Source organism: Notolabrus celidotus, chromosome 19, assembly GCF_009762535.1.
Source record: "Notolabrus celidotus isolate fNotCel1 chromosome 19, fNotCel1.pri, whole genome shotgun sequence".
Taxonomy (NCBI): domain Eukaryota; kingdom Metazoa; phylum Chordata; class Actinopteri; order Labriformes; family Labridae; genus Notolabrus; species Notolabrus celidotus.
In genome coordinates this window covers 12095199-12121336 of record NC_048290.1, presented here as the reverse complement: position 1 = coordinate 12121336, position 26138 = coordinate 12095199, and the positions used below count along the sequence as shown (strand labels likewise).

The window sequence follows — 26138 nt, the reverse complement described above, 5'->3', positions numbered from 1 at the left end:
AATGAATAGAAATTATGTCTTGGCACTAGCCTGGAAATTGGCTAGAAAGTAAGTGGTGCCAGTGAAAAATGCTGTTTGTGGACACTGGTTGCTACTTAGTCAGAAAATGTCCAAAATTTTAGACCATTTTCTTTTGGAAGTGTGCAGAAATCTCTCTGCAACAACCTCACACTCTTGTAAATGATAAATGGACTTCTGCTAGTGCTTTTCTAGTCTTTCTGACCACTCACAATTTTGCACTACTCGTAACATTGCCTCATTCACACCACATTCACTCACTGATGGTAGAGGCTGCTAAGGGTCCATCAGTATTAGCTAATCTCATTCGTAAGACATTCACACACCGCTGAACAACAGCGGGAATAATTTGGGGTTCAGTGTCTTGCCCAAGGACACTTTGGCATGTGACTGAGCTTGGATCGAACCGCCACCTTCAAATTGATAGATGACAGACTCTACCCACAGTCGCTCAGATTGTGCGTGATATAGCTTGTGGTCCAATGTAAACTAATAGTACCATTCTTAAGTTAAGACTTACACGGTTCACTTCTATGACCTCTTTCTTCTTCTGCTATTATATGCTTCAGTAAATAATGCTACCCTAGTGCTACCACGTGAGCTGTGTGCACAGTGTCCAAAGTCACATAATGAAACCCTCATGGGCTTGAAAAGGTTAATACCGGACACTTTGAGAAAATTATGAAAAATAAAGTTTTCTGCTTGTATCATTTATGTTTCTTGATAAGTTGCTGAAAACCTTTGTATGTGTTAATGTATAACATGATTTGAATCAGAGGGAAATAAAAACAATACAAAACTTGAAAAAAAAAACTACAAAAAACTAAACGGTTACAAACACAGTTAAGAAAGCCTCATCAGTCATTGGTGACCTTACTTTCAAAAAAGAGAGAAAAACAGAAATTTAAAGGTGAAGCAATTAATTACAGCAGACATCTTTTCAGTAACGGCTCCAAATTTTTTGAACTTTAACACCAATAACTTTTCAGGATCCAAGCTGCTAAAGGAACATTTTTTTCAATATACTTCTTAATGATGAGTAATATTTATCATACCTCTCCCATTCATCAGGGAGACGAAAGGGGATAAATTGCTCCTCCTGCTGAAGTTTATTATTTTTGAAAATATATTTGTACTTAAATGACCGTTTTATCCCCACTGCACAGTTCCCTTAGAAGAGTTATCATAAACACAGCACTGGTATTGTTGACAGTAAAAACAGAAAATTCATCATATGGTGCTTTATCAGCGATTTAACACTCCATATGAAATGTTAAATCGCTGATAAAGCACAATATGACGAATTGTCATTATATTACAATGTATCTGTATTAAATAGCAGTTCATCACTCTCTAAGCAAGTAGAAACAATGGCAGAGCTGTGTTATAAGGTGAACTGCTCCCTTACAAACACTTGACCCCACTCACCGTCACCAAGAGCCAAAAAAGAAGTAATAACTTTTCATGGAAAAAACTCCAAATCCAACAAAGATAAGTACAATACTCTGACAGATGGCATCCTTTACAGTAAGCAATGTGCATTTGTTTTAATTGCCTTTATTTGAAATGGCACAGGGTACATTTATCACCATGAAACAGATGTAAATGCACACAAGTTAGCTGGGAGGCTCGTTTTCCTCAGCATTCTCTGGGAACAGCACCTGGTTATTTGAGGATATTCTGTTGTGACTGTTATTGCAGATAGAGGAAACTGAGTCACCGGATTTAGAATGTGTTTTCCCCTCATAATACAGTCTGATCCCATGTGGAAAAAATATATATAAAAAACTGTTTGTAGCTTTGCCTGGAAAACACAAAGTCTCACAGAGTAAAGAGAAACTGAAAATCTGCCTCACATAATAAACATTTATATGCAACAGTATGTCTCTACAATACAGTGACATGGTAGAACATGATGTTTTAAAGTGCACAACCAACACCAAACAAGTGTACTTTATACTATTTGAAGAGAGGGAACTGAAACTGAGACTGACAGGTGGCACAATAAAGCAGGGAGCCACGTGCAAGCATTTTTCTTTCATTCTCGACACCTGTATTTAAAGCCTTACTTCAAAAATGAACACAGAATTGTTATTGGAAGACTTGGGATAGAATAGAGATCACATTCAACAGTGCCTTCAGCAACAGAAGAGATTACATCAACCAAAGAAAAGTACTTGCAATCCTCTGCAACATCAAAACCCTATATTCTGGGCACACATCTCTCTAAGTGAAGGTGGCTGCTGGATTATGTGCCACTCAATGTTTCACTTTTCTAGCAACTTAACCTCAACTCTGTGCCTTAGATCATACAACAGGTAAATTCACTTATTTTGAGAATTTATATTTGTAATTTTGACTTTATGAAATAAAAAAGGAAGTGAGTATACTAACTTGTGTTGATGGGACTTCCTCTTTGTTACGACTATGAAACTACGAAAAGTACCCTTATAACTGTTAATAATGTCTTTGAGCACCTCATTCCAAGTGCTTTTGGACTCAGTGCTTATTCTCATAGAATAAGAAAACTTCTACCATTGCATAGAGACACAAGCATACATAAAAGATCTGGTGAGTGAACTATGAGACAACCAGCTAGGTCGTTATCATCCAAAACAAAAAAAATATTTGCAGTCTTCAAAACAACACCTGGTCTTTACATCTGTCAGCTCTGGCCAACCACTCAATACCTCATTTAATTTTGGCTCAATCCATTCAGTCTTTAATCAACCTTTTACTGATACATGTTTGGATGAACACAGGAAGTGAAAAAATATGAGAAAATGTTAAGTTTAAGTTCCACTAAGAGATTTCTGTAAATACACACCAGGGAATAGGCCAAGATAAATAAAATTAAAATAGTTTCTGCACACTTCCTGGGTTTTCCCTGAGGGGTTTTACAGCTGATCAACTGCTGTTGATGCACTCTGCTACTGTTTCTTTTACCAGCTGTCCTCCGAGTGTGATCCTGTGTCTTTAATATCTATTCCATATACTCACATTCCTGGCATTGCTCTGTCTGGGAAAATACCCTAAGATTATTTGTGTTGTATTCAGCTATGTCTCATACAGTCTTCTGGTGTCTATGTATATATTTGTCTTCAAGTTTGTGTATGGGTGTGTGAGTGGTCAGTGGTTTAAGTCTATTTGTACTCTGAACTAAAGGAGTGATTTTACATTTTGAGAGGGTTTGTGTGCCTTGAGTTCAGAGTTAGATTAAATAATACTACTCCAATGACCAGTAATTAAAGCTGGGGTCAGACTTACTTAAGAAACAACAATTTTAACATTTGTTTGTTAATTATATAGTTTCAGACAGAAGCAGTCTGTTAGTTTAGCAAAGCATATATATAAGAACTTTTAGTTAAATTATTGTAAAACAAAGCATCCAAGCATGCAGGCCTGCTCCTCGTACCTAAAGTCTCTAAATGTAGTATGGGAGGTTGAGCCTTCATTTATCAGGCACCTCTCCTTGGAATCATCTACTAGTCAGGGTCCAGGAGGCAGACACCCTCTCTACTTTTAAGATTAGGCTTAAAACTTTCCTTTTTGATAAAGCTTATAGTTAAGACTGGCTCAGGCTTGGACCAGCTCTTAGTTATGCTGCTATAGGCTTAGACTGCCGGGGGAAATGACACACTTGGAAAATGTAAGTGTTTCTTCATTGCACAAAATGGTTTTTATAATGTCAGGAAAGAAAAAGGTTCCTGAAGGTAAAACAAAAACAACACGCGTGCTCAAAGTGGAATGTATGAATGATCAATGTTTTAAGATAAAAAGGATCAATAGCAGACTTTCCTCTTTGCTCTATTTCTGATGACATTTTCCCTCTTTAATGTGGGCCAACCTGAGCACATCCTGTACCCACAGCCGTAGCCATTATTTCTCTGATTAATGTGGTGCATTAATAGCGTTAACACAACCTTTATTTCACATCTCAACCTTCTCATTCATTTTCAACAATGTATGGAGGATGTTCAAATTCATCTTCTAGTTCTTGATCTTGGTAAAAATTGAAATGTTTCTGTCATCTTACCTGGAATGACCTCGAAGAGAAATTTCCCTCCATCATCACCGCTGGTTGGATGCTCTGAAACTTTATTTCCAGGTAAGAAAATGGTTCCCTGTGGAAAAAAGAACACACTGATAAGAAACCAAATCCCGGGCTCGACCTAATGACTGCCTTTTGATGTGTAGGTCTTGACAGCTTTGTAGACAAAAGTGAAAAAGGAGAATACTTATGTTAAATAGATCATCAAAGGCTTTATTTTCACTAAATTGTATGTTAGGTACACTTTCATGATTTTCATTAAAAAGATCAAGGGGAAACTTTCTCTTACACAGTGGCAGGTCTTCAGGGTTAATTTTTCACTGTCTTTTGTTAGATTTGCACCCGGTTTGAGATCAAACACCTTCATTTTCTTTGTATTTGCACCTTTGATCTTGGACTATCCTTGGCCTTTCCAGCTCTTCTCTTGCAAAAGAACAATAGAGCACACCTGGACTCAGCAGCACAAGTCTTAATCTCATTGCTACTGAACTGTGGAGGAGCTGTGTTTGACGTCTTTGCAAAACGTCATGAAAATAAGTCATAAACTGGACAGGACTATCAAAACCAGGGAGAACCTAATGATGCACAGGTGCCACAGTGTAGCCCCTGGCACCTTTCTCTATGGGTCAGAAAAGTAGGTGTCAAGATATAAAGATTTACATGTTGTGCACTGTCTCAACATTACATTTCAAAGCAAATCCTTACTTGTCTAGATTTATTTGACAGCTGCCATGGATATAGCAGGTAATTTAACTTTAAATGAGTTCCTCACCAGCCAGAGACAGCATTATTTGTAGACTAGTTCTGAAGCTACTGAAGTGTAATTTTAGGTCATAGTACATATCTCTGATATTACTTCTGTAGTTTTGTAAAAGTAAATATATCAGTGCTTGATTCAAATCTGTAAATAATGATATATTTGTGTTGTGGTCCAATGTAATGCTGTTTTTTCGTTTGTGTTGTTTTCTTCTGTTTTTGTATTTTGAGGGAAGGGTTTTGGGGGCCATATAACTTACCATCAAGCGGCAACCTCCGGTCTCAAAAACTGAAGCCCCATGCGTAAGTGTTATAAACTGCAATTCATCGAGAATCCACTTGAGGCTGCCTGCAGCAACACTGGAAACCACATAGACACCAATTCAGAAAACGCAATCTTTGCAGCATTAATAACGCGACGATTCAGAAGATATTAAGATTACGAGTTTTTGCCCAAATGAGGACATGACTGACAGGCTGGAACACATACTGTGGCTGTTGGCTAAGAGGCCAACTGGTTGAGTTCCGCATTACCAATATGGCTGCTGCCAACGATTGGCTTCAAAACAGCTCTCAGGAACAGATGCCTGCCTGTCAAGCAAGTCAGCCGTGTCCTTATTTGGGCAAAACTCTTAAGTTTAATACCTAAAATATCTTAAATACCGAGTTCTAAATAAATGCACCCCCGTGCAGTGTGTGTCGATAGAGAAATTAGCTACTCAGACCTAAACTAGACTGTACACATGTTTATTAATGCTGCAAATATCGTCTTTTTTGAATGGGTGTGTATGTGGTTTCCGGTGTTCCTGCTGCCAGTCTGAAACAGACGCTCGATGAACTGCAGTTTTTAGCACTTCTTCATTGGCTTCATATTTTACTGTGTGTCATTCTCTGTTTTCCCTTCCCTGTTTCCTACTCTGTCAGCTTTCCTATCCTCTCAATAAAGGCAAAAAAGCCCCAATATAATATTTTGAAAATGGTTGAGGAATTAACATTCAGATGTTTTTTTTAAACATTTCTATATATCTATAAAAAAAAAACTAAACTACTGAAAAGTTATGATAAAGTTGGTTTCTTAGTATTCCATCGTTGCGAATGGAAAAACCTTGGGTTATGAGCTATTTGGTGGATTTATAGACTATAAAAGACGTTGCTGAATGTTGCAAATGAGACCTCACTAAATGTTATTCCACTTTGAAGCTTTGGGTTGCAATTTACCCTGCTACCAAATTGTCTTTTTTTTCCAACCTGAGCTAACCATATATGGAGCTTAGAGGGTGGAAACATATTTCTAGACTGCTAATTACAGCTAACCACCAACTAGCTTAAATCATTTTTCTCATCATAATTTGCCAAATGGACATCATGCTGTGTTGCAGAAGACTGAAAGTAGACATAATTTGACTGTAATTGATTTAAAAACATTTACAAAGGATAAAACATCACAGGATTTATTTCTCATCTGGTTAAATACAAGGGGGGACTTCTATTTGTAACCAGTGGAGTTGCCGCCTTCTTACCATTATAAAGAATACAGGTTTCAGGCATTTGGCTACAATTTGAAACACTAAGTCCAGAGCTTTATGTTGGTATAGTTGTCAACAAGCAACTTCAATTTCAGGATACTTTGAAAGATGCTTTTGTCTGCTTTGGGGCATTTTATCAGCCAAATGACAAAAAACTTTTCTCAGACTGATTGCTATGGACAGTACTTATTAGTTGAATTATTAGACAGAGACCATATATACTTTGAATTGGAAACACCACATATTCAGCAACATGGTTACCTCAACCAAGACATTATAAAGTACCTGCACGTGTTAATTCTGTGAGTGTTACAAAGTAGTTTCTTCCTTCACCAAGTCTTCTAATTAGGACTTTAAAAAACAAATTATAGCACAAACAGCAGCAGGTCAGTCCTTTATGTACTCAGTGACTTCTCACTAGATTAACAACCCGCACATCAGTGCCACATGGCAGCATCTGACAGCCATTAGAGTACCCTCTATCTGGGTTAATGTTAATGCAGACAAGATGTCTATGGGTGACAGCTTCAGTATTAAGGACCCACGCACATGAACAGGATCTGAGGGGAGTCAGTTTCCTTCCTGCTGAGAGGGAGAGCTCTTTAATGAGCCACACTGAATAACTGTGACAACCAGGAAGTGGAAACCCTACCTGAGGCCCCAGATGAAGTGCTTTGAGGGGGGTCGTAAAGACAGGACAGACATGTTCCAAGGGAGGAGGAATGAGGGAGTGAAAGAGTTGTTTGATGTGGTTGTAAGCAAGGGAATCTGCTCAGCTTCAGTGTCCTGGGATTAAAAGGTTCTTGGAGAACTTTTTAAGTGAATACAGATATTTTTGTTATACACATTGTACTGATTTAAGGGAAACAAGAGACGACTAGAATGAATCATGTGTGGGTGATACAGACTTTGTAAATGTGTGCTTTATGGACAGTGTATATTGCTGAACAAAAAGAAAAGGACCTGTATAGTCTCTATATATCATATATATTGTAAAACCTCAACATCCCTGCTGTTCCTCTGCTGTTTCCCAGCCATACTTCCCATACTGACATCCTCCCTGGTGGGCTGTTGTTTGCTGCAGACAAACCAGACCACAGACAGAGGGATATTTACTGAGCAAATAGTATGGTAGTCAGACCCCACCCAACTGTGGGGCAAAAAGGCCCAGCCTGTTAGGGGTATTTTTTGCATTTTTATATTGTTGTCAACTAGGATGAGGTCATCTTTTGGAAACAGGGGAATGACACAAACCCAATTATCTTTAATGCTCAGCCAAAATGCAAATCACACACACACACTCAGAAAATGCTGCAGGGAATATGTTTGAAAAGAGCTGCAGCAGGCTACTCAGGCTTATAAACAGCAGTCTCTTTATAAAACTGTTGTCTCAAATGAAATGAAGCCTGGTGAGTTTTCTAAGGCTGCAAGCAAATACCTGATTACTCACTATGACACCAGGTCTGTTCATTTAATGGCTTTTTCACAATTTAGTCAGACCGCCCTTCACACTTTGGTAGCGTCCAAATGTGACAGTGTATTTGGTCATTAAACAAACAATTACTTCAGCACTAACACTGATGGTTGAATGTTTTAAAAATTAAGTCCTATGTTCAGATAGACTTTCTCAATTAAGTAGTAAGACTATAGCATATGAAGTAAGATATCAGTTGTCCATATATGCTTGTTGTCAAGCTTAGACTGTAGTAATTGTAGTAAATGCATGTGTTAAAAAAAGATGAGGATCAGATTACATGGTATAAAAGAAAGTTTTGCACATCTTGCATGTTACCAAAGGAGTCAATCCCATCACAGTTGGACACCATAGCTAATATTGAGCTAACAGCTGTTTGCACAGGTGGTTTCTGTGAGGACGTTTATCAACATGAGCTAAATTAGATATACCAATGCAGTACTTTTTGCAGTTTGGTTTTGTTCTTGCCCCCTAAATTAGAGATACGGTAATGATACGATAACAATACAATGACGACATGATTACAGTACTGTACAATAGGATACACTTCATTGTTCTCTTGGGAACATTTGTCTCCGATATGCTCATGCTTGATGATGCCACAATAAAATGAGTAGAATGTAATTCTGCACCCTTTGATTACATCTTTTTTTTTGCCACCCTGGGACAGCAGAAATAATCTGCAATTGCAACACTGGCATCTAAAGTTCATAAGACTTATCAGCCATGACAAGATGACTTACACATTTCACATCTTTTAGTCACACTAGCCGGCATATGGCGTCATGTTTTATCTGTCCGATATCTGATATCAACTCTCCTTTTTGTTCTATTTTGGTCTCCACCATCTCCTAAAGAACATTTATGTGTCTTGAGCAGCTGATACGTCTGCTTACTCTTGCTCACCAACATGGTGCTTTTGATGTTCTGCAGTTTTTTGATGAACATAAAATCTAAAGTTTGTTTTTAAAATCAAGAGTCAAAAATAAACCTACAAGGGTATTGGTTGAGAACAAAAACAAAGACCATTTCAAGCTGAAATTAAGTTAAGGGTTGAGGGCTCAACACTACTAGTAATCCTTTATACATTTAAAAATGTCATTGTCATATTGATAAAACTGCTCTAAAAATAAGAACTTGTTTTGCTGTTGGGATTTTAGTTGGACACCATGTTTGCAAAAGCATGATAAAAATTTATTGGAGGCTAAAGCTAGTGAAAAGAATAAGAAGAAGTTAAGAGTAAACCATAGTTTATAAGTGACAATATTCTCTGAGGAATTACAAGACATGTGGCAAGATAATAAACATTGTGCAATACACTGTGGGGCAGAAATTGATTTCTAATTATAAATGCTCCCTCTCCAGTCAATGAAGCAGAAGTTATTGTGTAACAGGTCATTTAAGAGCTCATTAGACCTTGGCTGGATGATCAGTCGTCTTTTTATCCAATAATTACAGTTCTGCAGCTTCAGTGACCTTTCAGACACAGGAAGTCAGACTCAGCTGGAGACCTAGATACGGTACTTGATGCGTATTCTTTTTTTCCCCAAACTGAGTCTCAATTTTTACCTGCGTGCCTGCTAAAAAACGTGTCTATTGAAGTGGGAAAGAGTTACAAAAGGTTGTTCTGCTCCAACCGCTCCACTGAGTCCATCAATCCAATAAATGTCATTGTTATTTCACAGTTATAAAACAGGTAGCTCAGGTCCTCTGGCTGAGCCTTGTTTAAAAACCACAGTAAAATCCACAGCTGCCATTGCAAACATTCACTCAAATATTAACATGCCAGTTAAATGCAACAGGGCAGAAAAATGGAGGGCCTCTCCATTAATTTGTATTTACTCCCTGGATTAACTGAGTGTGAATGATGTGAGAAGAAGACACTTAAAAGATTCTAATACACAAAAGAATCAAAAGTTTAGAGGCTCTGTATTTCTTGGTAGTATCTGAACAAGGAAAGCAGGCACATTTTTATTTATGACATATCTATGTACAAACACAACATAAGACCTCGAGCAAACAAATATGTTAGGCGCTGAAAAATCTGGGACAAAGACGAGCAGACAACAACGACAAAAATGCTTCTTTGACAAACACAGACAATCCATCAAAAAGCACAAGATCCCTAAGACGAAAAAGAGCGAGAAAGCCTGCAGTGATTTATGTGCAAGCAGCTGGAAAACACACGCTATCCTGCCACTTTCTTACAGGAATATCTGTCACTGCTGCTGCTGCCTGACTGGTGAAGACAGCTTTCATCTTCATTGAAGAAAAACCTGCCAGAGAGCAAGTTTTATAAAATACATCTCAACTTTATGAAAAACGATGAGTCTGGAATTTAAGGGGAAACAACCGAATTAATGTTTTTACATTGATATTCCTCTTACTTTTACATAGAATATAAAATACCAAAGCAATTAAGCTAAAATCTATTAACAGTAAGAGCTTGTATATTGAAGGATTCTTGTTTAAAAAGGTGATGTATTAAACCTGATGTAATGATGATGTAACAGTTTATTAATGCTCATAGGTTGAGGTTTCCATTAGCTATTCCTTATTCTGCTTCATTTTCTTGAACACAACTAAATAATATCTAACCTTTTCAAGACACATTGTCATATTTTGACATTACATGACACAAAATGTTGTAGAAATACACTCAAAATTGTTATTCTGCGAAGAGAAGGATATATTCTGTTATACTATTTTCTATCTTTTGGGTCCAGAGTTGCAAAATAAGCACATTGGTCTTTAAAATGTCCTCCTCTTAAAGTCTTTATTTAACCTTACAAAACACACACATTTTGTATTTTTTTATGAGTAATGTGTTTAAGTAGCCATATTAAAGTCAGAGTGCTTTTTTGGCTATGTGTTTTATGGTTTTATCCATCCCTTAGGCTAATAATCTACAAAACATTGTCATGAAAGTAAACATGTCATTGAAAGTACAAACTGTGTCAGTTGTCATACTAAGGTTGATTCACCTGAAGTTGTCCACAGTTTTTTTTTAAGTTAACGCAAAAATAATTAAAGTTTCATATTGTAATACAGGATATTATTTGCAAAATATGGCCGCAGATGTTGATGTTTAATCATGCATCACTTGTTTCCTGCAAAATTTGGTTTATCAAGCTGTGCTCTGGGTTTCATAATACTTCACATCTTTAAAAATAGAGCACAGCTGGAGAGGACATCATCAGTGTTTTGCAAAGTATACCAATACAAAGAACTACAGTCATGGCCAAAAGTTTTGAGAATGACACAACTATTAATTTTCACAAAGTCTGCTGTTTCAGTTTTTATAATGGCAATTTGCATATACTCCAGAATGTTATGAGGAGTGATCAGCTCAACTGCAATTAATGCAAAGTCCCTCTTTGCCTTGAAAATGAACTTTATCACCAAAAACACATTTCCACTGCATTTCAGCCCTGCCACAAAAGGACCAGCTAACATAATTTCAATGACACACAGGTGTCACACACATTAACACAGGTGTGGGTGTTGATGAGGACAAGGCTGGCGATCAATCTGTCATGATTGACTGGACACTTTAAAAGGAAGATGGTGCATGACACCATTGTTCCTCATCTGTTAGCCATGGTTACCTGCAAGGAAACACGTGCAGCCATCATTGCATTGCACAAAAAAGGGCCTAACAGGGAAGTTTATAGCAGCGAGTAAGATTGCACCTCAGTCAACCGTCTATTGAATTATCAAGAACTTCAAGGAGAGAGGTTCAATTGTTGCCAAACAGGCTCCAGGGCGCCCAAGAAAGTCCAGCAAGCGCCAGGACCGTCTCCTGAAGGCGTTACAGCTGCGGGATCGGGCCACCACCAGTGCAGAGCTTGCTCAGGAATGGCAGCAGGCAGGTGTGAGTGCATCTGCACGCACAGTGAGGCGAAGACTTTTGGAGGAAGGCCTGGTGTCAAGGAGGGCAGCAAAGAAGCCACTTCTCTCCAGTAAAAACATCAGGGACAGACTGATATTCTGCAGAAGGTACAGGGACTGGACTGCTGAGGACTGGGGTAAAGTCATTTTCTCTGATGAATCCCCTTTCCCATTGTATGGGGCATCTGGAGGAAGGCTTGTTCGGAGAAGACGAGGTGAGCGCTACCATCAGTCCTGTCTCTTGCCAACAGTGGAGCATCCTGAGACCATTCATGTGTGGGGTTGCTTTTCAGTCAAGGGAGTGGGCTCTCTCACAATCTTGCCTAAAAACACAGCCATGAATAAAGAATGGTACCAGAACGTCCTCCGAGAGCAACTTCTCCCAACCATCCAAGGGCAGTTTGGTGATGAAGAATGCCTTTTCCAGCATGATGGAGCACCTTGCCATAAAGCAAAAGTCATAACAAAATGGCTCGGGGAACAAAACATTAAGATTTTGGGCCCTTGGCCAGGAAACTCCCCAGATCTTAATCCCATTGAGAACTTGTGGTCAATCCTCAAGAGGCGGGTGGACAATCATAAACCCACAAATTCTGACAAACTCCAAGCATTGATTATGCAAGAATGGACTGCCATCAGTCAGGATTTGGTCCAGAAGTTGATTGACAGCATGCCAGGGAGAATTGCAGAGGTCTTGAAAAAGAAGGGTCAACACTGCAAATATTTACTTATTGCATGAATTCTGTGTAATTCTCAATAAAAGCTTTTGATACTTCTGAAATGCTTCTAATTGTATTTCATCATACCATAGAAACATCTGACAAAAACACCTAAAAACCCTGAAGCAGCAGACTTTGTGAAAATGTAATATTTGTGTCGTTCTCAAAACTTTTGGCCATGACTGTACATAGCAGGCAGGTGGAATATTCTGACTCATCAACTGTTTTTCATTTAAAATTCAGCAGGGATCTCAGGTGACACAAAATCCCACCTTTAAAAGTGGAACACAGCTGCGGATCGATGGAACAGCTCAATATTTTTTGCACTGATTGAGTCCTTTACTGCTTATGCGATCAGTTAATAATATCCAAGGATACATTATACTGTAGCATCTCACTGGATACCCTTACTGCAGCACATCCACAAAAATGAAAGATATACATGGACCAAAAATGTAACTTGAATGCCACAAGGTTTGCTTATTAATCCAGAAAGAGTCAAATGAGACATCCTAAGCAGACTGTCTGGAGTCTTAGAAGATAAATATCCCTGGGACTTGAAGGTAACTTGTAACCAAAATTTGCCAAACATGAGGCCTTGATATTCAGCCCTCTGAAGTGGCAATGTGATGGCATTTAGTGTAGCGATACCTGAAGTTATGAGTGACAAGGATGTATTGGCACTCTGTAAACTACTCCCATTACCACAAATACATGATGTGATGTTTGAGTGACAAATAGGACATACACTAAATAAATGAATGACATAGAAGCACTAATATTAACACCACTGAAATAATCCTGCCTGGGTATCAGAGACCTAGAATTACAGATGAGTAAATGAATAAACATTGGATGCAAATTTCATGACAGTCAGTCTACAACAGTATGAGATATATTATGTGTGAAGTAAAGCTAACTTTTATGGTAAGAGAGGTTTTTTTTTGGCAAAGGATGAAGAATGAAACTTAGATCTTCCTCTGTCTAGCATGAGGAATTCAATTTAAATACTAATTTTAGAGATACTTTGTCATGGTCAAGGGTATTCCTCAAGAAAAATATCTGTGTGAAGTTGACAAACTGCAAGTATTGAGATCCATAGCTTTAATATAAACTTATTTTCTAGACTGGACTGTATCTGTTGAAGTCACACAAGTTTATGAGACCATTAAAGCAAGAAATCTGTACAATACTTTGTAGAAGAGGTATAGATTGATCATGCATGTAATCCTTTTCCAACATAATACCAATGATACCATACGATCCAATATGTTTGCAGGTAACAGGCAAGGTCATACTATTGATGTATATCTTTGCATCTCTCTGCATTGATGCATTCTTAGTAGTAATTTAATAGCTTTTGCTAAACAGCTCTCACTGCAGATGTGGGATACTTTCATACCAAACCTCAAAGATGGCCTTTATTTGATGGTCAGTGTCAAATTCATGAAACAAAAGTGTACTTCAGTAAACTTAATATCTCTTACTCCTAACACAACATTGTATTTATAAGAAATAAAATCAAATTTTAAGTAAACAGTGACCATAAAAAGAAATTGCTTAGTATAGGAGTCAACAATGAATGAACAGCATGCAGTCATGGCTGAGCTCAGAGTCAGGACCTCTGTGAGGACATAGTTACAGTAAGTGGATCATACTCTATAAAATGATACTGCTTCTATATACCTACTTTTTAAGACATGTTACTCTTGTTGCTGACTGCACAGACCGAAGTTACCTGTCACATACAATGTAAAGACCTAGTTAAGTACATTGAAGTGTCTCTTTTCGGTTGTCCACGTTTGTCACTTGTCATTCCTAATTAGGAAAACTAACAGTTTGTACCATTTTTTGCCAAAGAAAAGTGAGCTAGCCTGAAAGCTAAATATGCACCAATAATTTTGTTGGCTTCTATATGGCAAGAAAAGAGTGAGTGACATACTGAATTATCAGTTTTAAGGTTTTTATTGAAAATTTTGATATCATCACCAACACATAATCTCAACTGATTTTTGCATCTGTCCATCTACCAGATAAGTGAAGCGTCAGTTCACTCTACTTTCAGCTTTGTATTGGTCTCCTCCCAAGACTGTATAAATGAAGGACAACATGGAAGCTCCCCAAAAATGAAGCCAAAAGATTTCCACTACTGACTGGCTGCAGTATAGTTTGTTAACCAAGCTCTCTTCCATGTTGGTAAAACAATACAATCAAAATACACATCAAAGAATTCTCATGCAACATGGTTTCTGTCAACAAAGTTCGTTGTTAGCATGCCGATTTAAGTCCAGATTTTTCTAAGAAGTTTAGAATTAATAAGATATTTGATTCTGAATATTTGGTATATGTTTGACAGCTCTATTAGCAAATGTGACTCCTGGTTTGCAGAGTAAAAGAGGAATGATGAGAGACTAGCTCTGAGAGCCAATCCCTGCTGAGCTAGCACTGGCTCCAAGATGTCAGTTTCCAATGCATGGTTCTTTTGGCATCACTTTTGTACAGTAGGAGGAGGAGGAAGAGACATGCCATCCATCTTTGTGTACATCAATGATCTACAACACCTCTTGGTGGACAATTTTGGCTGTAGCTTAAAATTAATGCTCACATGCTAGTTGACAGAAAGCTAGTTGGAACTAAGCTCCAGGGTCAAATACAAGCACAACTAACACTGAGAATTCTATGTTGTGGGACATTGCACACAACACACTGTATTTTAAGTTAGCCAAGGTCTTATGCTCTGAAATACCAAACCCTTGTTGTGTGAGAGGAATTCTAATGGGATTCAACACACCACACAACTCCTGCTCCAGCTGCATACTCCCTTCTTGTGAGGAAATGTTTTTCCCTGTAGTACATACCACTACACCTGCACATACCTGGAATTCACGGTCATACACAGTTTCCCTGAGAGTGTTTATGAGTGGTGAAAGTGCTCAGAAAGTAGAACTTGCAAGAACTTGTTGCAATTCCAGCGAGAGTTAATTTACTTTCCAATCCACCAATGCAGAGTTTATTAGATATGCAGCAAACATACAGAGAGTAAGGGAACAATCTCTTTATTTAGAGCTCGCATAATGAATACCGACAACCAGAAGTGTGTGGTATTAATATTCCTAATTTCCCTCCTAATGTGTTAAGCCTGCTGAAGAAACTATTGACAATATTACTGTCTAACTAAGTATTTATATTGGGAATAAAACAAAGCAATGATTTGCTCTTAGTATGCCACTCATGCTCCTGATGGCACCCAGCTATGTCCACACCAGAGCATATAGTCCACATTTGACACTTATGTGCAATTTCTGTGTTTGGATCTGTTAGCAGAAGATGATGTCAGCTGTGACGTACACAACAGGGTGTTTGGATAATGTCCACATTATCCACCACATTCCTCTGACATGCAAACAAAATGTAAGTCCAATCACATCTGGATGTCAATGCCTTATTCGAACCTTCGCACCTTACAAGGATACACATGATCTGCTGTCAACAAGAGCAAGTAGTGTAGCTGTCGTCAGTGTTTTTCAGTGCTAAAGTGGCTAGACTTGAGCAGTGAAGGTCACACAATTGATACAGTGTTTTTATTTCATCAAAAGAGCAGTAACAAAGATTCTAGCAGTATGAATAATTACAGAGCTGCTGTGGCATTTTATTTACTCCTGTTAAATGCCAAGGTCAGACAGTTTCCAGCTCAACCCAGGAAAATAAAGGATTTTCAGTGAGTTATTGCGCTGTTGAATTATTGATTTAATGCAATTTCTCATTACAGTCAACTACTTTTCTTCAGATCATTTTGTCTGAGCTCAGGCACAGCCCCCTCGTGCTTTGAATATTAATACAAAACTTAAGACTTGTTGTGGCTGGAATCGTAACATCCAGATTACATTTTAATACGTCTAACATTTCTTTATAAATCATAATAAAATGTAATTGATTTAATGTATTCATTCACAATTCTCTCATTCAGTCATGATGCTACCTTACTAAGTACTCCACTGGAACACAGATTTGATGCTAAATGGTTTAAATTACGATAATCATTCCATCTCAGCCACTGGATGAATACCGCCTTTGTTTACGGCTCCACCAGATGAAATCTGAGTCTGTGTCTCTCTGTGTGTGTATAAATGTGAGCGAGTAGATGCATGCTTGTGCGTGCATACATCTCCATGAACGAGTAAGGGCAGGCAGATGGCATGTTGACGCCAAGCCCACACGTGCCGTACCCTGTGCGTGCTTCAAAGTGACCCTTCACCTCCATCTGACTCCCATTCTTTAGATTCCACGCGTAACACAGAGAGCTTTGGCTTCACTGTATACGAGACAATACTGTCCCTTGCATTGACAACATTAATACACTTCTAAATACGTCAGGATTCGTCTGAGGAAACAAGTGCTTATCAGGAACTGGACTTATATTAGACAGCCAACTAGAATCACTGGAGGACAGGGAAATACTTTGCAGCGATAACATCACATACACTTACACCAAAATTATTAGCCCCCCTGGAATTCTGGAACATTTTCCTTAAATTCTGCCCAATGTTTGCATCATTGATAAAACTTGATATAATCAAACATTCAGCCGTGTTCTTTAGTAGCTTTGGTACATTTTGGAATGTAAAATACATTTTTAGGATAGCTTTATATCAAATATGGTAAAAAATGGGGTGGTCAAAAATATTAGCCCCCATGTGAATTTTTGCTTTAAAACACACCTGTGCAGTCAGCTGGTTTCCTAACAACACCTGTCCGTCAATTGGCTTCCTAACAACACCTGAGCATTCAAACAGCATTGAGATTTACTTAAGGGACTCCAAGCAGGGCACTTGAACACGTTATTGAGAGAGACTACTCATACTAACCATGGCAAAGACAAATGAACCGTGAAATAAGAAAGTTATGTTGACATTTTGAGGGATTATATGAGGAAATCTGCTCTTAGTCTAGGCTTAGGTCTGCGCTGGGTCTTCCAACAATACAATGACCCAATGCAGGTGAAACAGGTCTTAAAGGACACCAAAACCAAGGTCCTGGAGTGGCCCAAACAGAGCCCAGATCTCAATCCTGTTGAGAATCTGTGCGGGTGCTCAAAGTGAATGTCCATGCTCAGAAACCATGTACTTTGGACCAGCTGGAACATTTTGCATTGGAAGAATGGGGCAAAATCCCTCAAGAGACATGTACCAATCTTGTAGAGACCTACTTGAAGAGGTTGTTGTTAGGTATGGCTCAGAAAGAGTGCACCATTGACTACTAATGGCCAGGGGGCTAATAATTTTGGACGTGTCATTTTTACCTTTTCTTGTTTCAATTCATTGCATAGATATAATATCCAAATCAAAAATAGTGAACATTTTGACTTTGGTATTTTGGAAACAAATGAACTATAAAAATGTGTTTTTAATGGTAATTTTTCATGGAGAATTCAAGGGTTTTATCTGATTTCACAAAGGGGGGCTAATAATTTTGGCCTCAATTGTAGCATGGTTGCACCACCAATCAAACTTCTTCTCAATTTTTTAACACAATAATATATGTCATAGGCTGAGAGCCGAATGTCATGGCTAATGGTTTTTTCTTTTTGTTTACTCTTTTAACAGTCTCTCTCTCTTTTCCCCCAAACACATGTTCATCTTCTGACTGACTGACTGACTGGTTTTCACAATAAAGCCAGAATAACAAACTCCATCATCCTCTTCTTCTTCTTAAACATTGTCTTCATTCTTGTATCATCTTTTTCTTTGTATTATTCATTGTCCTTTTCATTTTTGTCCATGTCACCTGCTTTTCATCTTCTTTTCCTTCTTTTGTCGTCATTGTCTTCTTCAACTCAACTCAAGTTGATCTTCTTTGTCTTCTTCTGTCTTCTTCATTTTATCTTGTTCTTTGTCTTTCTTTCTTCTCCTTTGTCTTCTGAGTTAAGACTTCACTGTCTTCTTCCTTTTCTTTTTCATCATCTTCTTCTTTGTCTTGTTCTTCTTCATTGTTGATCATCTTTCTTTTCTTTCCCTGTTGTCTCCTTCTTTATCTTCTTATTCCTCTTTGTCATCCTTTTCTTCATTATTTTTTCTTCTTCCTATACCATTTTCTTGGTCTTCGTTCTACTTTTCTATTCTACTTCATCACCTTCTCTTCGAAGTCTTTTCTCTTCACCATCTTCTTCTTTGCTGCTTTTTTTCTTCATCCTTCTTCATCCAACCCTAACCCCCTTTTGTCTTCTTGTATTCATCGTCTTCTTTGTTTGTCTTCTTCTTGGTCTTCTTCATAACCATTTCCTTATCCTCCTTTTCCTTCTAGTGTTTATTTACTGTTGGTAAATAATTTTCTGGAAGCAATATCGCAAACAACTGGACTGGAGTAGAATAAAACTTATGACTCTCAAGAATCATAGAACTTAAGAGCATGATGTATTTCATTCCCTTTACAGCTAGACTGACAATACTTATAATATAAATAGTATGACAAAGAGTACACAAAGTGTAATAAGTGATACCAGGGAAATTCTTCGGAAATTCTTCAAGTGTCTTTTGGGTACAAGTTTTTGGTTTCTTTGTCTCCGTGGCAACAGAAAGAGGCAGATGTTCCTGCTCCCGCTGAGGAGGCAGCAATGAGGCGAATGTGACAGGTAACAAATGGAGACTTCACAGCGTATGTGAGGATTAATTAATAGCTGATCTAAATATGGCTTCACACCAGCATGTTATGAGGTTCAAAGCTCCACTTTGCACACTTTGACTTATCTGATGTGTCGTGCATTAGTGTGTTTTTAGCCGTGATCTTCAACATCAGTGTCAGAGGCTAAGAACAACTTCAGTCAATGCTCTTTCTTCACGTTGCCCTACTTGTGTTCAGGATGTTAGAAACTCCACACTTGTTCTCTATTCCTCTGATGGGTACAGCTGTGTCTTGTAAGGCTGTTTTTTCCTGCTATTCCATGCTGTTCTGCTTTGGAGGTCACAGAGATTTAAGGACTTTGAGCGCTCTGCTCAGTGCCTGACCCAGTTCTGGTGAAATTTCCCATTCTCTGCAAAAAGTAGCAGGTTCAGGTATCATAAATTGATGTAGGCTTTGTTTCAGGAGCAAGAGTGACTGAAAGTTTGGAACAAAGTGTAGAGTTATTATCTGGTCGCTGATGTTATAAGATCATTTATAAATTACATTTTCGTGTAGGTGACCACAATATTTGGAAGGAAAACCAATTGTTTCCTGTCATTTTCAATGGATTATTATGAAAAACTGCTCCTCAGATTTTGCATCACTCCCTCAGGACATTAACAGCAACACCAGCATAAACAAACCTCACGGTGCTCCTAATATAAGACCACATTAAAAACCAGAGGCACCCTGAAATAGCGGTAAAGAATGTCTCCTCTCGCTGTATCTGGCCACTGGCCCACCTTCAGGTCTGGAGCTTTAACCTTCACAGACTTGTGCTGATGATGTGGCTTAGGGTTTGGCTGAGCTGAGCTGAGCTTTCTGGGAAATCAGCCAGACACAGAAGTGTGGGTAGATGAGCAGAATGAAGAATTCAATTGTGAACAAAGTGTTCAAGTTTTCCCTGGAAAAGGAGGATATTGTTTGGGTGGAATAGATATAATAAAAGGTTGTGGTCCTCTGTATATTTTTTTGAGAAGACACAGAACAGAGCTTCTGGTGTGAAACAGCTGGGCTTAATAAAAATGCAAAAGGATAGCACTAAAGGAGAAATAACCAAGAAGGTATCAATGAATGAGTACAGGGGACAGGGCAGGAAAAACTGTTACATGAGAAATGAATAACAGATTGAAGATAACTCTGAATCGAGGATCATATTTATGTAACTAGATAGAATGTAATTAGATAAATAATGAACATTTTGTGAACAGTGCAACAAAAAGGATGACATAAAAAGGATCAATACGCCACTTTTAAGGGATATCAAAATTCTTCTTAAGTGGGGTTGTATGAGTTTTATGTCACAAGTAATTGTACCAGCCACAACCGATGCTGCTCAGCTCGGCCCCTTTAATGAGAAACTGCAGGGAGAAACAGCACACAAGCTAGGCTACAGTGTTCTGCAGATGGGGCCGATTCCGCCACGTAATTTGGCCAATTTTGAAGGACTCACGCACACAGTAATTCTCTTTCGCCTCTTCCTATGACAAAATTGCCCCAAATGTATCTTTTCCTTTAGAGATGGAAATCATGAAATAAAACAGTCTAAAATGACTAAAAAGCTTAACAGGACATTCCTGTATTTTTTTGAAGTGGGGTTGTATGAGTTTCTTGTCGCTAGCAATTGTAATAACTTAAAGAATACCTCAGTTGTCATACTCAGGTGGCTCTTATTGTCATGGAAACAACAATAAACACACATGCTTCATGCACCCTGACTGTCCCTGGACTTTTTCCTGACATTTTACAAAAAAATCAGGGTGATTTGTAAACCCAGCAGGTACTGTAACGTCAGGGAGTCAGCGATATTGTGACCAATGTGCACAGGGCATTTTGTTAAACAAGTCTGATGTCAGTGGTCAAATGGCCGATCTGAAAATCGGCTATCAGCCCCCTAGCTCAGCATAAGGAAAAAACTGCAAGGAAAACAGGTAGCCTAGTTAAAGCTTCTTAAAAATGTTTGTTATATTTAGTTTTAAAGTTGTTGGTGGTTGACATTTCAGTTGGCTACCTTTTCCTCTTTGCCTTCTAAAAGCTAGGTTAGTGATCATCTCCTGGCTATCTCCCAAAATGTGGAACTACTCCTTTAATATCCCTTGTAATCTGTATTCAGCTGGCTCTGGTTCCCTGACACTAAATACCAGTAACGTCATCTCTGAGCAGCTCTGCAACAAAAGTAACATTCATCAACGTCAACACTTTCTGATTTCTCTTTCTCCAGACGTCAGGGGAAAAGTTTGTTACACACATGCAACCCATGGTAGACCTAACCTGGTGGAAGTAATCACTCATTCCTTCTCTTCCACATTTCCACATGTGTGATTTGTCCTTTTAATGAGAGTCCAAAGTCTGTCTGGTCCTGCTCCTTTGTTCAGTCTGCACATGCTCGGTGAGAGAGGCTGCCTGGTTACAGTAACGTTAGAGACGGCATTATTGTCTGCATCACTCACTGTCTCCTCTTCTCCTCTCCTCTTCTCTTAGGACAGCTTTTTGTTTCAGCTTCAGTCAGTGCAAGCTCACAATGGTTCACTCTTTTGAAGCACCGTCATATCTTTTCATCTTATTTGGCATAAAGATGCATTATCTGCTCTGTAGACACAAGATGTTCATTGTTTCAGCCATACTTTGAATATTCTTAATGATCCTCATTTGATTCATTTTTACCGGCCACTTATGCAAACGTTCAGTTTCTTTTTTTTCTCATTATAAAAAGTAAGAACTATTTCAAAAATTGCAGATAATAACATTAATACAGGAGTGAAAGTTTTAGATGGAGACAGATGGTCTTTTGTGTTTAAAAAAGTGCAGCGGAGTATTTTTTATATTCATAGAAGTAAGTCAGCACAGTGGGTCATTAGTCTACCACTTAATATTTAACCGCTGAAGCCATCTGGGCCTTGCAATCCATTTGAATAAAAAATCTAAAAGTTGAAACCAAAAATGGTTATATTTGAAGACATAACTTCCTGTTGTATGCTAATGTACGTTTTCCTCTGCTAATTTTTATACCAGTGACTTATTTAGTACTTAAAAGTCAATAGCGTGAAAAAATACACACTCAGCTAAACAATACCATATGTTGTTTTATAAAATGTTTTTAATGTCTTTGGCTTAAAACAGTTGTTTCTTCTCTTTTAGCCTTATACCAAAATGTTGAACTTTCATACGATTAGAGATAAAAAATCAAATGATGTCAATACCTTTACAAATCAACAGCACCAAAAAGTAAACTCCTGGGTAAAAGTTTTTGACTGTTGATTTTACTGTAGATGTTACACTGTCGTGTTTTCTCACAAGTTTCTGTGCTTTTGATATTATCTAACATAAAAATAACAAAGCATGTGGTACATCTGCAATAGGAGGGCATGACATTGGCTAAGGGTTAAATAACTTGATCTGCTATAGTATGATTAATTATGCAATTCACATAAGAATGTATTATGGATTAGACAAGTATTTATTATTATAGGACTCATTCGTTTTCTCTTTTTATGGGCCAACAAGTATAGAAACAGTATATGGGAAACAAATAATTCCTTAATATTTCCCCCCGTAGTCTCTGATTGTATCTGGTCAGCATCAATACCTGCAAAGGTAGAGCTGACCACTTTCCAAGTTGGTTTGCAAGCTTGATGAGCTCAGAAGTGATGAAGTGATTTGATAATTTCACAGTTGTATACCAGCCAAAATTGCATTATTTTTCAGTTTCCTGAGCATCCATTTGAGGCTGGCTCCAAAATCCAAGGAGAGTCAATCAGAGCCCATGTTGAAATGCCTATTTTTACAGCAGAATCAAACATGTTTACAGCCTGGTTCAAACTATGGTTTTGGTCTCTACACCCCAAAATTCCATACATAACAACTGTGCAGAGGTTTTTATTTATTTATTTATTTATTTATTATTTCAGCTTATTAGTTTTCAAATGTTAAGGCTAAGTGTCAAGCATAACTGGGCATCACTATGGGCCATGGTAGCCACGTTATACCTGTTTTCCAGGCCGCAATGCTTTGGCCTCAAGTTCAGCTCTTTACCAGGTTAGACTGATCAGAAGTTAGTTTCCATTATTGCAACTGCCATAATGCCTTTCCAGAAACCAGTTGGAGCCATCACAGTGACTTACTCCATGTCTACAAATTGGCTTTTTTCAGTGTTTTCATCCTTACCAGGGCTTTGGTCTCCTCCTCATCTTTGTAATAGTAGAGCTGCTCCCCTCGCAGAACAAACCAGCGACTGTGCCAAGTCTTGACAAAACCTCCCTGCTTCCTGAGCCACCCACACCTGATGACATTTGGCCGTGCCTGCCTCTGTGTCTCCGTGCTGGTCTGACCTCCGCTGCGCTGGGGACTGCTGTGGGACACACACTGCTCGTCCATTATAGCAGCTCAGATCTGTGAAGTGACAAAACAGACAAAACCTGTTTAGATTTCAAGAAACTGCAAGTTACAAGTGGGCATTAGGTCTGCAACAGGTTACAAAGAGATTATGCAGAATGTGCTAATGTTATGTGGAGATTAATATTCAACATGTACAGAGGAAACTGGCTAATAAACAAAATAAATAAGATGCATTAATAACCCATTCCCTCATTCCCCTACTTCCCCAATCTACAGGCCAGAACTCCATATTGCATTGGTTTAATACAGCAGTCATTGGGTGATTCGGATATGTTAACAAAAGCTATCAATAAATCCAGCTATTGTGAGCTTACAGTCCCAGTGTTCTGCAGTATTCCAACAATTATACGAAGGTCTCTGTGTGATAGGAAGAGTGCAATATGTCCAGAAACCACAATCACCCCATTCCAACACCAAGACTGTTCATTTATTTATTCTTTTCAACTGATCAAAAACATTTTCCTACAGTAAATGCCACATTCAATTCAACCACATTGCATTGCCTGTCCCTCCCAAAACCTCAGCGAACAACACCTTCACCATCTGCGTGGCTAGATACCAATTGAGGTAAATGGGGAAAACTTGTTTTGTTTTGGGGGATTTGGAGAAACCAGCCTCAACAGGAATGTTCGTCTTATTTACTGTTCGCCATTCATCGAACATCACGGACTCTGAGGCAGAGTTGAGTCTTACGAGGAGACAAAGGCAGAAGGGGAAAACGTGGGAGGAGGAATTCATACGCCAGACAACAAGACAACAGGCCAAACCCCTGATCTTCTTCAAATATTTTTCTGACACCCACCTACATGTACTGGCCCTCCTTGCTTTTGCCTCTATATAAAGTTTGATTTCAAATAAATCAGTGCAATTTGTTCATAAAAGAACAAATGTCTTGTGAAACTTTCAAAAAAGTCATCAGAAGCAGGGGGCTGTAATAAATGTATGGGGAGTATAATAAGTTAAAAGTTCGACACTACTTTTAACATTTTCCCCTGCAATGAATGACAATATTCACATTACATAACACTGCACACTGTGTTTGAACATCTAAATGCTCTACCTCCCTCCATGCATTACATTTATATATTGTATTTACAGTAATATATAGATGTTTTACAGATCATTATGTCGTATGTTTATACTCTGTATCTGTGGAGTGTGCCAGTATATTTTCATATAGTATTCAATTAACATTGTACAGATCGCCAAGTGCTTATTGATGTATTTTAAAGCTCCTGTTAGCAGTTTCTCGCTGGTAACGAAACAGACTGAAACTCATACTTACATCTCTTTATGACCTACATAAGCAAACAGGACTATCACCATAGAGATTGGCTATTCTTTTAGAGTCATTTCCAATGTGAGAAACCGCTGCTGCAGGATAGGTGTCAAACTAGAGGAATAACAGCACACTGTGGAAACACGAGTTTTCCACGGCAAAATTCCCCCATGACTTATACATTTGACTGCTTAATGAAAACCAAGGATCAAGGACAAGATCAGCAAAGAGACACAATATATTGCTTTGTAAAGAGATGGCACCAAAATCAAGACAAACCAGAAGTTCCCAACAGGTGCTTTAAACTTTACTGTTATTAAGTTATTTTTGTCTTTGTTGTTTGATATTTGTCTCTCATTGACGGGATAGTCTCTGTTTATTTATGTTCCAGGCTCTATTTCTTTGTAACCTGCTATTTTCTGTCCATCTGGCTTTCCTTTATGTAGATCCATCTGTCTGTCTTATGTCCATCTGTCAGTCTGTTTGTCCAGCTGCCTGGTTAGTGACCAGTAGTTTTGCACTACTTTTCCTGATGCACTGTGAGATACTCAAGTAATAATTCTCACTTAACCTTTAGGCAGCTCTATAAAAGAATACTCTCACTGAACAGTGGAGTATGTATCAAATAGCAGCCGTAGGGATTGATTTCAGACTCACTGTTTCCGTAAGACTAATGCATTGTTTAAACCTCTGCATCATTCAGTGGCATCTGCCATCACTTGGAACCTGCTGCTGTCGGTGTTAAGCATTGCCATGTTATCCGTGGCTCCGGTTGAGCTTGCCTTGGTGAGAATCCAAGCAGCCCACAGGTCCAGATGAGGACCAGATGCAGCTCAGCAGTGTTCCAGCAGCAGTGGAGCAAGTGCAGTGGGGCTGTTGCAGTGATTTGAAAACCTCTCTCTTGTTCCATGCACACAGTCCAAGTCAGTGTGTCCTGTATGCATGCCATATACATGCACCAACATGTTCCCTAACCTGGATTCCTTGAAGAAAAATAACTGTTTTCCACTTGTTTTGCACACTGGTGGTCATAACCTACTTATTATCATGTTTGTTGCTATTTCACATGTACTTAGCTTTCATGTTGGATCTGTGTAGTGAAAAAAAGGGGGTAGCGCTCTTAGTTCAACAGCAGTGAAAGCTATCATCTGTTTAAAGGTTCATTCAAGGGAAAATTCCTTTTTGTGTGGGATCATTTAACACTAATATTACAGAGAATAACCTCTCTAACCCAGCTGCCTCCCACACACTGTATTCTCTTAGCTTAAACAATCTGTAAGTACACACACTTGTCATAGTCTGGGGGGATACACCCATCTGTTGATGGATTCGCATGCCAGTCTGGTACCACAGCCCCTTTACAATTTCATGC

General features: G+C 38.5%; 1 protein-coding gene across 4 annotated transcripts in view; it reads right to left on the bottom strand.

Annotated features, from left to right (window-relative positions):
- arhgap24 (Rho GTPase activating protein 24) overlaps positions 1-26138 on the bottom strand; it is a 92180-nt gene that overhangs the window by 51413 nt on the left and 14629 nt on the right. For all 4 annotated transcript variants that reach the window (XM_034709997.1, XM_034709999.1, XM_034709998.1 and 1 more), the window contains 2 exons: positions 23257-23481; positions 4055-4142 (listed from right to left, as the gene is read on the bottom strand). In XM_034709997.1, the coding sequence (XP_034565888.1) occupies positions 4055-4142; positions 23257-23466 (298 nt within the window). In that variant the 5' untranslated portion in view covers positions 23467-23481. The remainder of the gene's footprint in view (positions 1-4054; positions 4143-23256; positions 23482-26138) is intronic.